The sequence below is a fragment of the Lissotriton helveticus genome, chromosome 4_1, assembly GCF_964261635.1.
Source record: "Lissotriton helveticus chromosome 4_1, aLisHel1.1, whole genome shotgun sequence".
Lineage (NCBI taxonomy): Eukaryota > Metazoa > Chordata > Amphibia > Caudata > Salamandridae > Lissotriton > Lissotriton helveticus.
In genome coordinates this window covers 1,017,620,123-1,017,634,453 of record NC_136063.1, presented here as the reverse complement: position 1 = coordinate 1,017,634,453, position 14,331 = coordinate 1,017,620,123, and the positions used below count along the sequence as shown (strand labels likewise).

The window sequence follows — 14,331 nt, the reverse complement described above, 5'->3', positions numbered from 1 at the left end:
CGAAAAAGCCATCTGATCCGAAGAAAGTCTGATCCAAAAACAATACCGGAACCGAGAGACTCCTGCTTCCCCGGTAAAAGACATTGTCAAGAAGCCAAAACAAGCTGCTTCGGTGCCGAAACCTTCCTCCGCACCAAAAGATAGACCTTCTGCGGAGGATTTGCCTTATCCAGACCCTTCTCAGAAAGGATCCAATTACTGGACACTTAATTCTGGCTTCAGAAAAGCGACCACTGGACACACCAGCTCGCCATTCAAAGGACATGGCTACTTCTCCCTTAAGACTGCCTTCCCCTTCTTTCACCTGTACCATCCCCACAGCCTCCCATACCACAGCATTCTCCAGCATCCTCTATCATACCAGACAGGGATGATGGCTCTGACGATATGGGGGGAAACATACCTGATCCAGCCACGCCTACAGGATCCCCTGACCCGTGGGATGATTATACCACCCCAGATGTCCCAAATGTGCCTCAGGATGACATATACCCCTTCAAGGCCTTCCCCTCCAGAAGACACTATAGGGTTTAATGAATTAATTCACAGGGCTGCACAATTTCATGGGCTAGACATATATACAGACCCTGTTGAGGAAGACTTCTTAATGGATACGTTTGATAACGCACAAAGGTCCCCATCCATTTTACCAATGCTTAAAGAAGTGATTAAGCGTGCTCCTGAAGTCTTCAAAGACCCAGTCAGAACTAGGTCATTAACCCTCGTTTAGAGAAAAAATATGAAGCTGCCCCCTCAGACCCAGCATATATTAAAGGTCCAGTACCACTAGACTCACTTGTAGTTTCCAATGCACGCAAGAGAACAAACTCACAAACATCAGGTGACGCTGCACCTCCAGATAAGGAGTCTGAGCTACTTGACACATCAGGAAAAAGAACAGCTTCTCAAGCAGCAAACATGTGGCATATAACCAATACACAGGCATTATTAGCCAGATATGACGGGGCACATTATGATGAGCTAGTGTCATTAATGAAGCACCTCTCTGACCGGTACAAGGATAGAGCAAACAAGCTTATCCAAGAGGGAAAAAACATCCCAAACACCTCCATTCGGTGTGGCCTCGATGCTGTGAATACTGCCTGTAGGGCAGTTAACACCATCGTTTTATTACACAGACACGCCTGGCTACGTATATCAGGGTTCAAACCTGAGGTACAAAGTGCCATTCTTAATCAACCCTTTGATGAGCAACACCTATTTGGACCTAACGTAGATGTATCACTAGAGAAAATGAAAAAGGATACAGACACTGCCAAATCTATGAGAGCCCTGCAGTCGCAGGCTCTCTGACGTTCATTTCGTCGCTCATCCTATCGAGGTGCCACCAGGGGATATACTTCAGACACAGCTTCCACCTCGTACAAAGCCTACACAGTCCACCTACAGTATAGGCTGCCAAAGGGGCGGTTACAGGGGTAACAATAACAAAGGCAGAGGTAAAAATAACCACTCGCGCTCTGCCTCTACCCCTGCCAATGACTCCCTTCCCCTTCCCCCATCCCATTCCACTCCTGTCGGGGGAAGGCTCCAACAATACCTGCCAGCCTGGGAAAACATCACATCAGACAGGTGGGTGCTCCAAATAATTCAATCCGGTTATTGTCTGGAACTAACCTCTACCCCCCCAAACATACCACCCAAGCAGTGTCCAATGTCACAGGAACATTTAACATTGCTCAGACAGGAGGTAATATCCCTCCTGCACAAAAATGCAATAGAAATAGTTCCAGAGCATCAGAAAAACAAAGGAGTATACTCCCTATATTTCCTAATACTAAAGAAGGACGGATCTCTAAGACCCATCTTAGACCGCAGACCTCTAAACATTTACATACAGTCGGATCATTTTCATATGGTCACACTCCAACAAGTCCTTCCATTGCTGGTAGTAAACGACTTCCTTGTCACTCTAGTTTTGCAGCGTGAATCTTTCTGGATTCACTATGCTGTGCATTATTCCGCGGTCTTGTGGTTGGGTCCGGATTCGTAGTCTTTTCTTTGTGTTTTTTTTTTTTTTTTCTTTGCCCAGGTGGGCGTCGGCGTCACACCCCCTTTGGGTGTATTTCCGGTGACGTCGGCATGCTTCCTGCGGAAGCTCCCACTCTTGGGCGCCATCTTCAGATTCTTTTTTTCCGCGGTCGGGTCTGGATCGTTCCCGTTTGGGCTCCAGACATTTTTGGAGAAAGAAGAAAGAAAATACAGAAAAGACGAGGAGAAGTCATCTGAAGACTCCAGGGGACTTCACCGACGAAAGACAAGCAAAGATAAGGCGTTTTCCATCCAGATCTTCGACGACCGTCGACGAACACGCGACCAGAGAGGCCCTGGACGCTCGAGGATGGACAACACGCCGTTCAAGTTCTGCCGTAACTGCCACCACAAGTACGCGCAGAAGGACCAGCACCCGGTATGCAACCTTTGCCTACCGGTGGACCACGAAAGCGGAGACTGCAACGCCTGTTCCGCCTTCACCCCGAAGACCCTTCGTGTGAGAGAGAGGCAGAGGGTAGCACACGCCGCCCTGCAGGGGAAGGCCCCGACCCCGTCGCTCTACGAGCTGGGGATGTCCTCCGAGGAAGAAGACAACGCTGCCGCCGAAGACGACAGCTACACGGTCGTAGAGACCGATTACACGAAGACTTCTGACAAGGTAGGAGACTCTTCGGCCCCCAAGAACCCGAGAGACTCTGAGTCTCGAAAAATCGAGGGCAAGACCCCGAAAGCGCCGACGCCAAAAAAGGCGGCGTCCGCGACTACTCCCAGGCCCAGCGGATCCTCAGAGAAGGAGTCCCCGGCGCCGAGAGCTGCTGATCAGCAGAAGACGTCGAAAATCGTCCCCGAAAAGGATCGATCGACGAGGGAGAAAGACCCGAAACTGTCGACGACGACCAGAGACCCGATATCCGGTTCAACGTCGAAAACTTCGACTCCGAGAGGCACGGCGACGAGCCATCCGTCGAAGAGAGCGGCGGAACCATCCGACGCGGAACACGCGGCCGAGATGGAAAAGAAAAGAAGGCGCCTCGAGGCAGAAATGGAGAACTTCATGCAGCGGAAAAAAGATTTCGACGCAAGGATGAAGGCCTTCACGATCCCTCACAAGACCAAGCCACCAGTGCTGGAGGCGGTCGAGGAGGAAGAAGAAGAGGTCGCCGAAGTCACCGAGCAAGACCAGGACGTCGAGGTGTTCGACGACCAGGAGGAGTACGAGAATCCCCACGAGAGCTACAGCTATGGGGAGGAAGATGAGGGCAGGACAGACAGAGTCGGCGCCCTATGACCTTCAGGAGGTAGATTACATCGATGTCGACACCGACAGCCCGGAGGAGGTGGTCGACACCTACCCCTCGAGGCCCTCGCCGCCGGACGACATCGGGGCCTACAACGCGGTGATACAATCTGCCGCAGCAGCTTTCAAGCTCAAGCTCGACGAAGAGAAGCAGAAAGCAGACTTCCTTCTGGAAACATTGCTCCCAACACAAACGAGGAGCCAGTTCCTCCCGATGCTCGAGAGCGTCTTGGCTCAGGGGAAGGAAGCTTTCAGGGAGCCCGCAACATGCAAGGCAGTAACTCCCAGAACTGAGAAGAAGTACAAGCATGCCGCAAAGGACCCGGCCTACATTCAGGGCACGGTCTCCGCAGACTCCATTATCATGGCCACAGCAAGGAGGAGGGCTAACGTACCCACTACCTCGGGCCCGCCACCGGATAAAGAGAGCAAAAGGATGGATCTGGTGGGCAGAAGGATCGAACGGAATGCCGCGACCCACTGGCGCATGGCTAATTCCAACGCCCTGGTAAACAGACACATGTACCAAATCATGGAGGGACTGGGGCAGTTGGTGAAGGACTTGCCCCAGGATGCCAAGCAGAAAGCCGAAAAGCTAATTGAAGAGGGGAAGAATGCTGCAAATTCTTGCCTTAAGACGGCCCTGGATGGGGCAGACACCGCCAGCAGGCTCATGATGATGGGCGTCACGGAAAGGAGACACGCCTGGCTCAGGATATCCGGTTTCAAACCGGAGGTGCAACACAGCATCCTGAACACACCGTTCAACGGCAGTACGCTTTTCGGACAAACAGTTGATGAACAACTCAGCCAACTTAAGAAGGATAACGAAACAGCAAGATCCATGGGAGCATTGCAGTTCAGAGGGAACAAGAGGGGCACCCCGTCACGGAGGCCCGGCGGAAGAGGCGGAAACCAGCCAGGTACATCACACCAGGCTTTCCAGCAAACGCACCAGGCAGACTCGCAGGGTCAGCAGGGCCATCAGAAACAGCCCTGGCAGTACCAACAAAGAGGCCAGTCCTTTCGAGGGAGAAATGGACGGGGACAAAATAGAAGAGGGGGCCAGCAGCCCACCTCCAAGTGACTTCAAAAAAATCCGTGTGCCCACCCACAAAAAAGATCCCAGGGGGCAGCACGTACAGATGGGTCAAGACAAACTAGACACCTACGACCACAGGACACCAGTGGGAGGAAGATTAAGATTCCACCTCCAGGAGTGGAGAGGAATCACATCAGACAAATGGATCCTCAACATTATCCAATTCGGATACTGCATAGAGTTGGAGGCGAGGCCAACAAGCAGAAAACCAAGAAGAAAGCCGCTAGCAAGCAAGCAGCTGCAGTGCCTTCAGGAAGAAGCAAAAGAACTCCTGCGGAAGCAGGCCATAGAAAGGGTACCCTTCAAGGAAAGAAACACAGGAGTATACTCAACATACTTCCTGGTACCAAAAGTAGACGAGACAATGAGGCCCATTCTCGATTTACGGTTCGTGAACAAATTCATAAGAACGCAAAAATTCAAAATGACCTCCCTGCAAGAGGTGCTCCCACAGTTGCAGACCGGGGACTTCATGGCCACTATAGACCTCAAAGACGCATACCTGCACATCCCAATGAACAGGAAGCACAAGCACATGCTCAGGTTCACCGTCGGAGAAAGCCACTACCAGTTCACGACACTGGCCTTCGGTCTAAAATCGGCACCAAGAGTTTTCACAAAGTGCCTCGCAGCAGTCGCAGCGCACCTAAGAAGGCAGGGAATACATGTATACCCTTACCTGGACGACTGGCTGGTGAAAGCAAACTCATACCAGAAATGCAAGCTGCACGCACATACAGTGACCAGCACGCTCATAAACCTGGGGTTCTCCATCCATTGGAAGAAATCATCAATGGAGCCGGAACAAGTGAAGATCTTCCTGGGAGCACAGATCAACACCTTACAGGGCAAGGTGTTCCCCAGCGAGAAGAGGGCGAGGGCGCTGGTGAAGGAAACTCGCCTCTACCGGAAGGGACAAGCTCGGACAGTGAGGACGGCGAGCAAGATCATGGGGATGATGGCATCATGCATCCACCTGGTACCGAATGTACGACTCCACATGAGACCCATTCAAGAATGGCTACAGGAGCAATGGTCACAAGCTACAGGCAGTTGGGAGGATCTAGTGGTTGTAACGCACGCAGTGCAGAAGGAGATGACATGGTGGACCATGGAGAACATAGCAAGGGGAAAGCCTCTAACGCCCCCAACGCCAACAGTGACCATCACCACAGACGCATCCCTGAAGGGATGGGGCGCTCACATGGAGGAGCTCAAGGTGAGGGGACTGTGGACACCGACGGATGCCACAAAGCACATCAATTACTTAGAATTGAAGACAATCTTCCTTGCACTGAAGGCCTTTCAAACAAGACTGTACAAGCACAAGGTATTGATACAAACAGACAACACCACTGCGATGTTCTACATCAACAAGCAGGGGGGCACACAGTCCGCACCGCTTTCAACGCTGGCGCAGGAGATATGGAGATGGGCCATCCCTCTCAAGATAGACCTGCTAGCCATACACCTACCAGGGAAGGACAACATACAAGCCGATTGGCTCAGCAGGCAGACATCGGCATCCCACGAGTGGGAGCTCAATGCTCAGGAGACAAGATACCTGTTCGACAGGTGGGGGACACCATCGGTGGACCTGTTTGCCACACGCCAGAATGCAAAATGCCAAAACTTCGCATCCAGGCAGCCCGAGGAGGGGACACTGGGGAATGCCCTATGGATAGATTGGTCAAGGACATTTGCCTACGCCTTTCCCCCGATACCACTGATGCACAGAGTACTGAGCAAGTGCAGAGCGAGCAACATGACACTGATACTGGTCGCACCGCAGTGGGCGAGGCAGACCTGGTACTCGCAGATCATGGAGATGACAGTGTGCACCCCACAGATTCAGCAGGAGGAAAGATCTACTGTCCATGCAGAACGGAGAGGTACTGCATCCAGAGCCAGAGAGCATGAGCCTAGTAGCGTGGCTCCTGAGGACATAGAGTTCGCACATTTGAGACTACCAGAAAGCACCCTGAGGGTACTTCGGGAGGCACGAAGGCCCAGCACTCGAAAGTGCTACGTTGCGAAATGGAAAAGATTCACAATATGGTGCAGACAGGAAAGACTCCACAATAAGATGAAGAGGGACTCCACAGTGCTAAGGTACCTGACGCACTTACTGGAGAAGAACCTTAGCTCATCCTCGTTAAGAGTTCACTTGGCAGCGATAGTAGCCTACACAAGGGGAGAAACGTGCAGGAGCTTCTTCACATCACAGGTGGTGAAGAGATTCCTAGAAGGAGCGAAAAGGATCGCACCACCCAAGCGGGTGCCGCCACCTGCATGGAACTTGAACACAGTCCTAACGGAACTCATGAAAGAGCCCTTTGAACCACTTCACAAGGCCTCCCTAAAGATGCTAACTATGAAAACAGCCTTCCTGGTTGCGATAACGTCCTTACGCAGAGTAAGCGAGCTTCAAGCGCTGACGCTACAAGAACCATACATACAAATACACAACGATAGAGTTGTGATGAGGACTGACCCACACTTCATGCCGAAGGTGGTATCCAATTTTCACATGAACCAGTCTATACAGATACCGAGTTTTTTCCAAAAACCCACAACCAGCGCAGAGAGAGCTCTGCACACCCTGGACGCCAGAAGGGCAGTCATGCACTACATTGAAAGGACAAAGGGGCACAGGAAAACGAAACAGTTTTTTGTGTCCTTCGCAAACAGCTTCATGGGCAAAGCAGTAACCAAAAGGACCATTGCACGATGGATCGCACAAACAATCCAACTCTGCCACAAACGGGCAGGACAGGAACTGGCTGAGGGGACACGTGCCCACTCCACCAGGAAGAAGGGCGCTACAATAGCCTTCCTGGCTAACACACCCATAGAGGACATATGCCTGGCGGCAACATGGGCTTCGGTGCACACGTTCACGAAGCACTACTGTGTGGACATACAAATGAACAAGGAAGCTCAAGTGGGACAGAAGGTGCTACAGCACATATTCAACACCCAACGCTCATCTTCCACCCAGCCGCCACAGAGATGAGAAACCGCTACAAAATCTATGCACAGCATAGTGAATCCAGAAAGATTCACGCTGCAAAACGAATAGTTTTCTTACCTGTCGGTGTAGTTTTGCAGCTTGAAGATCTTTCTGGATTCACTAGCGAACCCACCCACCTCCGCCAGAAAGATGAGGCTGGAGAGAGAAGAGGTGGTTAACTAAAGAATAGACTTTGAAAGTACAAAGCGGTAAATACAAACTAAGAAGAACATTGCCATTACTTCGGAAACGAAAGAAACACGGAAAAAAAGAACCCGAAGATGGCGCCCAAGAGTGGGAGCTTCCGCAGGAAGCATGCCGACGTCACCGGAAATACACCCAAAGGGGGGGGGACGCCGACGCCCACCTGGGCAAAGAAAAAAAAAAAAAAAACACAAAGAAAAGACTACGAATCCGGACCCAACCACAAGACCGCGGAATAATGCACAGCATAGTGAATCCAGAAAGATCTTCAAGCTGCAAAACTACACCGACAGGTAAGAAAACTATTCGTTCTCTTCCAGGGGATCCTCATCAATAGTCATAAGCATTAGAATATTCCCGCCCATGCGCGGGACCCCGGAAACACTATATCATATGTGCCCCATATATATATATATCTCCAAATCGCATCATGCTGAAATATGCTGTGAAGAATTTCCACCATACATGAATAATATGCATTAGAAACATGAGAAACCACACCAAAGATTGTTTAGAAACTGCTTTAATGCTAGACCGCAGTAGAAATTCTTATAACTCACTGAAAGCATAGAAAGCTCCCAGGCTGCATTGCAAACACACAGTCTAAAAAGACTGAAAAGCTAACCTGTAGCTGTATGTAATACAAAAAACTGACACCGTGCCTTTAAGGCACCCATGACCCCCGGTATCCCATCATGCCTCAGGGGTGACAGTTAGGTCAGTTCTTTCCGGCTCCTTCAGGAAGGATCCTGGTAACACAGCTCCGCTAATTTCTGTTTTCTGACAGAAAATTACTTCATTTTTAACAACTTTTTCTACTTACTTTGACATTTTACATCTAGTCAAGTAAGAAACTGTCTTTTTAAGTCAGTTTAGTGAGCATTTTCAGCTGAGAATGCCTTCACTTTTTGACAAATGTCCTTCTTGTGGCAACAAGAAAGCATGCCACCTTCGCCAGTGTGGAACTTAAATATAGTACTCGCACGCCTCATGGGACCTCCTTTTGAACCATTACACAAATGCGAATTGCAATTTCTGACATGGAAAGCGGCTTTCCTAGTAGCCATTACTTCCGTAAGAAGAGTGAGTGAAATGCAAGCATTTACTATTCAGGAACCTTTTCTACAAATGCATCACAATAAGGTGATTCTTCGTACAAACCTTAAATTCCTACCAAAAATAATTTCACCATTCCATCTAAACCAATCTGTGGAACTGCCAGTTTTCTTCTCGCAGCCACAAACAGTCGCAGAAAGAGCTCTGCACACCTTAGATGTCAAAAGAGCATTACTATATTACATAGAGAGAACACAAAGCTTCAGGAAAACAAAACTGCTTTTTGTATCCTTTTCACCACGACATAAAGGCAACCCAATATCAAAAACAGGTATTGCCAGGTGGATTGTTAAGTGTATCCAAATATGTTATCAGAAAGCTAAGCGTACACTAACAATTCCTCCAAGAGCCCATTCAACAAGAAAAATAGGGGCTTCCATGGCATTCTCAGGGAACATTCCCTTTGAAGACCTCTGCAAAGCAGCTACATGGCTTAAACCGCACACATTCACTAAACACTATTGTGTAGATGTGCAAACAAAACAAGCTACTGTAGGCCAAGCTGTACTTAACACACTATTTCAAACAACTGCAACAGATACAGGTGGTCGCCGCTAATGTGGGTACTGCTATATAATCTATGCACAGTGTGCAATCTGCAGCTCATATGCCTCGAACGGAAAATTCTACTTACCAGTATGCATCTGTTTTTGGCATGTAGAGCTGCAGAATTGCACATGCCCACCCGCCTCCCCGGCTACTTTTATCTGTTCCAGTGTTATTGACATTAGATACAAACACACATGGTCATCACTATCTCTTAGCTCCATCACTTCCCTAATGGTGAAAAACAATCTGGGGATGGAGCCGATGCCCATGCACAGTATCACCCAAGGGAGGAGTCACCTATCCCGTGACTTCCAAAGACTCTACAAGAAAAACAAACTGCAAACATCCGGGCCCAACACTAGGTGGCCATCTATGCACAGTGTGCAATTCTGCAGCTCTACATGCCAAGAACAGATGCATACTGATAAGTAGCATTTCCTTTCCTCCATAGGATAACATTGACTGTTTTTCTTGGAAAAGTTTCAAGTGTGGAGTTGGAAAATCTAAAGAAATTCTTTTAAATTGTACTAACAAGAGTTTTTACTTAATTGTTCACTGGAAATGTCCCAGAGTAGTATCCAGGTATATTACTCTGTGTAAGAAAAGTAATCTCAAAAGTAATTTACCTGTAATCTTACTGAATCTTATGCAAAGTATATGTACTGTATTTACAAAGCATTGAATTTCACAAACAATACTGGAAGTCAAAACAAAGTGCATTTGCCATACAAACTGCTACAAACTGCATGTACTGCAAAGTAATTATCACTTACCTGTGCCAGGCTTGCTTGGTTCTAGGAAATAAAATAACTAAAAGAATATTTTCATACAAAAACAATTGGCCTTAAGTTCAGTCTTTGAGTTTGTGAATTCATTTGCTGACTGAGTGTGTACAACAAATGCATAACACTGTCCTCTGATAAAGCCTAACTGCTCAACCACCCTACCACAAATAGAGAGTGAGGTGCTATATAACTTTAACTTTGCCTACCTTTGGGGTTCTTCTCGACTCTGTGCACACTATATCTCACTTTGGAATAGTATATACAGAGCCAGCTTCCTACACCGTGTAGATTACTTTCACTGATATAGAATATACTGTGGGACCAGGGCACGAGTCGGGGTACCACGGGGTTGGACGGCATCCCCCCACTTATTTTCGAGGGTTTTCCAGGGTGGACGCCGTCCACCCTGCTCAATCAAAACGCCTTCCACCATTTACAATCAAAACCGCGTCCACCCTTACAAAATAGGAGCGCGCGGGTGGATGGCTGAAATCGGAAGTTTCTCGGACTGCCGCAGGACACCACGCCGGCTACCACGCCCCTTCACCTACCAGGTTCGCCGTTGCCAGGGTACCCAATAGACGCCGAGATATTCAACCAATGGATGGACGCCGTCCCCCCTGCGCAAAAGCGCTACACCAACTATTAAACACATACCTAATTTAACAGGGTTTTTTCCTTTTCGTGACGTCCCTTCCGGTCGTGCCGTCACTTCACGTGTTAGAGCGTCCCCCCACTACTAGGTTTTTGCCTTTCGTGACGTCACTTCCGGTCGTGACGTCACTTCCTGTCTGTGAGCGTCCCCCCACTTCTTTATTTGGGACTTGTGCCCTGTGTGGGACTACAACTTTGACGACTGGGATTATTCAATCCTGTGAATCTATGAATGATAACAATACTGGAGAATGAGTTACAGGCAAGTAACACATTTTGTCTGTACCCTGACTAGCTCTGTGATGTGTCTAAGACCGTACCTTTGGGGACAAGCCAAGAGTGCAAAAAGGGAGGGTGAATAGGAAATCTGGATTCCTCAATGTACATAGTGAACACTGACACATCACACCATGCTACTGGAATGTTCTTTTCCTTGATTCTCTTTTCCTTGATTCATTCCTGGTTAGCATTCTGAATGACTACTTTGAATGGTGTTTAGAAAATAATGCACTTTATAGATGTGACCAGTAACAAAATATGGGTTTTGTGTTATGGATTTATTACAAGTACTCTAACTGATTTTGAGTGTACACTTAAGTTTAATTGCTTGTTTTTGCCAGTGGTGTGCTGCACAGATGTGGTGGTTATGCTAAAAAAAAATCCAAAGCGTTTAGATTTATTTATTTTACTAGAGTTTTTGATTGTTTAAGCAGATGTTTAGTGTATGTTGGATATCTAATCTTGTACCTATTTCTTAGTGTCCCTCGCTAGAGCAGTATGCAATGCGGGCTTTTGCTGATGCTTTGGAAGTCATTCCCATGTCACTTGCTGAAAACAGTGGTATGAGCCCTATCCAAACCATGACGGAAGTGCGAGCTAAGCAAGTGCTAGAAAATAATCCAGCACTTGGAATTGACTGCTTACAGAAGGACACCAATGGTAAGACATCCTTTAACTATTAACCACTTATACCTACAAAAAATGTAATCATTGTGCCATGCATTGTTTTATTGGGAAAACATGGTAAGTTTCACACTGTACAATTAAATTCTGAGCTTGCCTAGTTGCATTTTTGCACTGCCGCACATAAGATGGATTTCTAAATCACCGAGAGGGCTGGGCTCAGTAATGCTTGTGATCTAACCAGAAGTGGAATATTGACTGATCTAAGCTGTAAACCATTGCTAGTAACCAGTTCATCATAAGGAGTTTTAAAGAATGACTCCAGTTTAGTCTGTTCCAATGTTTATGCAAATTAGGAGATGATTCAAAACGTGACAGAGCAGGTGATGTTACATTGTCCAGATATACTTCCGAAAATACCAATTCAGTAAAGGCAGGGTAAATATGGCAGTAGTAATATTACATAACCGTAACTGTTGACACTTTGTTTAATATTGCACATGACTCAGCCTCTTCACCTGTAGAGCCCAAATGTTGGTGAGTTAGGCTTTTAGGTCAATTCCCCAAATACATTTTTTTAGTTAACATTTTACGTCACATCAGTTAAACTAATGTACTCCTCCAGAGTTCTGATCTGAGAATATTTTAAGTGTAAGATCTTCATTTTTTTGTTTTGTTTTACTACTCGCGTTTCCCCGGGAATATATCTAAACCTCGGTCAGCGAGAGATCATTTGCACTTCTGTTCTTTTAGACTCCTGCATCGAGCGGGTGGTTTTCAGTCTACCTCGTGCCCACATGAACGTTCACCCTTGAGGGCTTTCTTTAGGGGTCTCTCCTCCACTATGTTCACACATATGCAACAGACACCTTTCCGCTATAATCCCCGGTCATGCAAATACCTTTGGACCAATCACCATTAGGTGTGCAATCTCTCTTTAAGTCTGTTTGTAATATTGTACGTGCCCGTGAAGCCATAGAGTACATGGGTTGTAAACTTGACAACTCTAGTCCCCCAGGACCATGATGGCTTTACTGAACACAGGAGTGTTTGGTGCCAAACTCCTCCTCTTCAAACCCACACTGATGCCAGTGTAGGATTTATTGAAACTTGTACCCAGATGAAACCTAAGCGGTGCCCTTGAAAACCTACCAACTCTGGTGTGGTCTCTGTAAGAAGCTGCCTCTGTATATAACAAACTAAAGTATAGTGTGCACAGTCTTACGAAGGTTACTCCCTTTTGTAGTAGTGTGGTTTAGCAGTTAAGCTTATCAGAAGGCTATGTTAAGTATTTGTTGTACATACTCAAAGACTAAATACAAGACCAATTCTTTGTACAAAAATATTTTGTTACTTCTATTTTTAGAACGAAGAGAAACTCTGTTGCAGGTAAGTACCAGTTTAAAATAGCAATCCTTTTCAGGTACAGTGTGAGTCTTTTCAAAAGGCAATTAATACTTTATAGTAATACTGAAAATACTTTGTGCTGTCAATTAATAAATTCAAAAAGGGGGTGGTGTTAAATAGTCAATAACAGCAGTAACGGAGCCACTGTAAAGATACACTGAATGCAGTGATAAAGTGCAAGAGGTCTAGAAAACAGTGACATCCCACTACATTGACCTCTGCCTAATAGTAGCTAAGCGGCCTGCTCATGAGGCGGTGGAATTCACCAGAGGCTCTCCCAGTGAAATCCTAGTACCAATTATTATGTTCGGCGCTGGCTGAGAGTATAGCGATGCGACGAGAGGACGTGATAGGCATCAGGAACCAAGCAATAGCAGTGGAGTGGTAATCCTGTCGGACTTCCGTGCCCTTTGGCAAAGTAACCCCTGGGGCTCAGATGCTATATATCTCAATAGGTGCCGGACTGGCGCCTGCAGTCTCTGACACAACACTCATAGTGAGCAACCATACACGATGCAGGCATAGTCCTGTACGTTGCATAATATAATTGTTAGCCCCCTCCCCCCATGTTGACATATATCTAGGTTTAACATGGAGCATTTCCATTGCATGTGCATGCAGATCGACAACAAGCAGTCAGGAAAGGGTAGTACGGAACGATGCCCCCCTAATCTTTAAACCTTCAGTTCCTTATATAAGAGGAGGGAAATGTTTCCTACCCTGTTCGCAGTTATGTTTTATTGCAAGCTGTTACTGAAAAGAGTAAACTAATTTTTGTTTTTTATGGACAAATGTTGATATGTACGACCGCTCAGACTCTCTATTGCTGTAAAAGCACAGAAGTACAATCGGAAGAGGGGCCAAAAGCCCCTGCACAGTTACGTAATTTAAACTTCCCACGGCAGAAACGCGGGCTGTTGCGCTGGTCTTTTGAGACATAGAGGAAATAGAGGAACATAGGAACAGAGACGCCGGCTCCACAGCAGAATAGGTGGCGGCTGCAGCGGCTGATCGGCTAATGCGTTAAACTGTGCTTAGCATTACAACTACTAAACTTTGCTGCCTAACTCAACAGGCGAAAGTTGGAAAAGGTTTACTCTGTCCCATTCGTTTGCTGGAAAAGGTATTTACTTTGCCCCATTCGCTTTTTGTTTTTGCAAAACATCTTTGTTCAAAATGGCCGGGGCCATAAACTGCAATTAATCCCCTCTTGCACCGCCTGAGTCCACGAGGCCCCTCAGCAGCACCACTTAAGATAACTAAGATAACCAGAATAAAGATAACA

At 47.1% G+C, this 14,331-nt stretch overlaps 1 protein-coding gene across 3 annotated transcripts in view; it reads left to right on the top strand.

Annotated features, from left to right (window-relative positions):
• CCT5 (chaperonin containing TCP1 subunit 5) overlaps nt 1-14,331 on the top strand; it is a 135,600-nt gene that overhangs the window by 95,398 nt on the left and 25,871 nt on the right. For all 3 annotated transcript variants that reach the window (XM_078687618.1, XM_078687620.1, XM_078687619.1), the window contains exon 11: nt 11,495-11,675. In XM_078687618.1, coding sequence (XP_078543744.1) covers nt 11,495-11,675 — 181 coding nt within the window. The remainder of the gene's footprint in view (nt 1-11,494; nt 11,676-14,331) is intronic.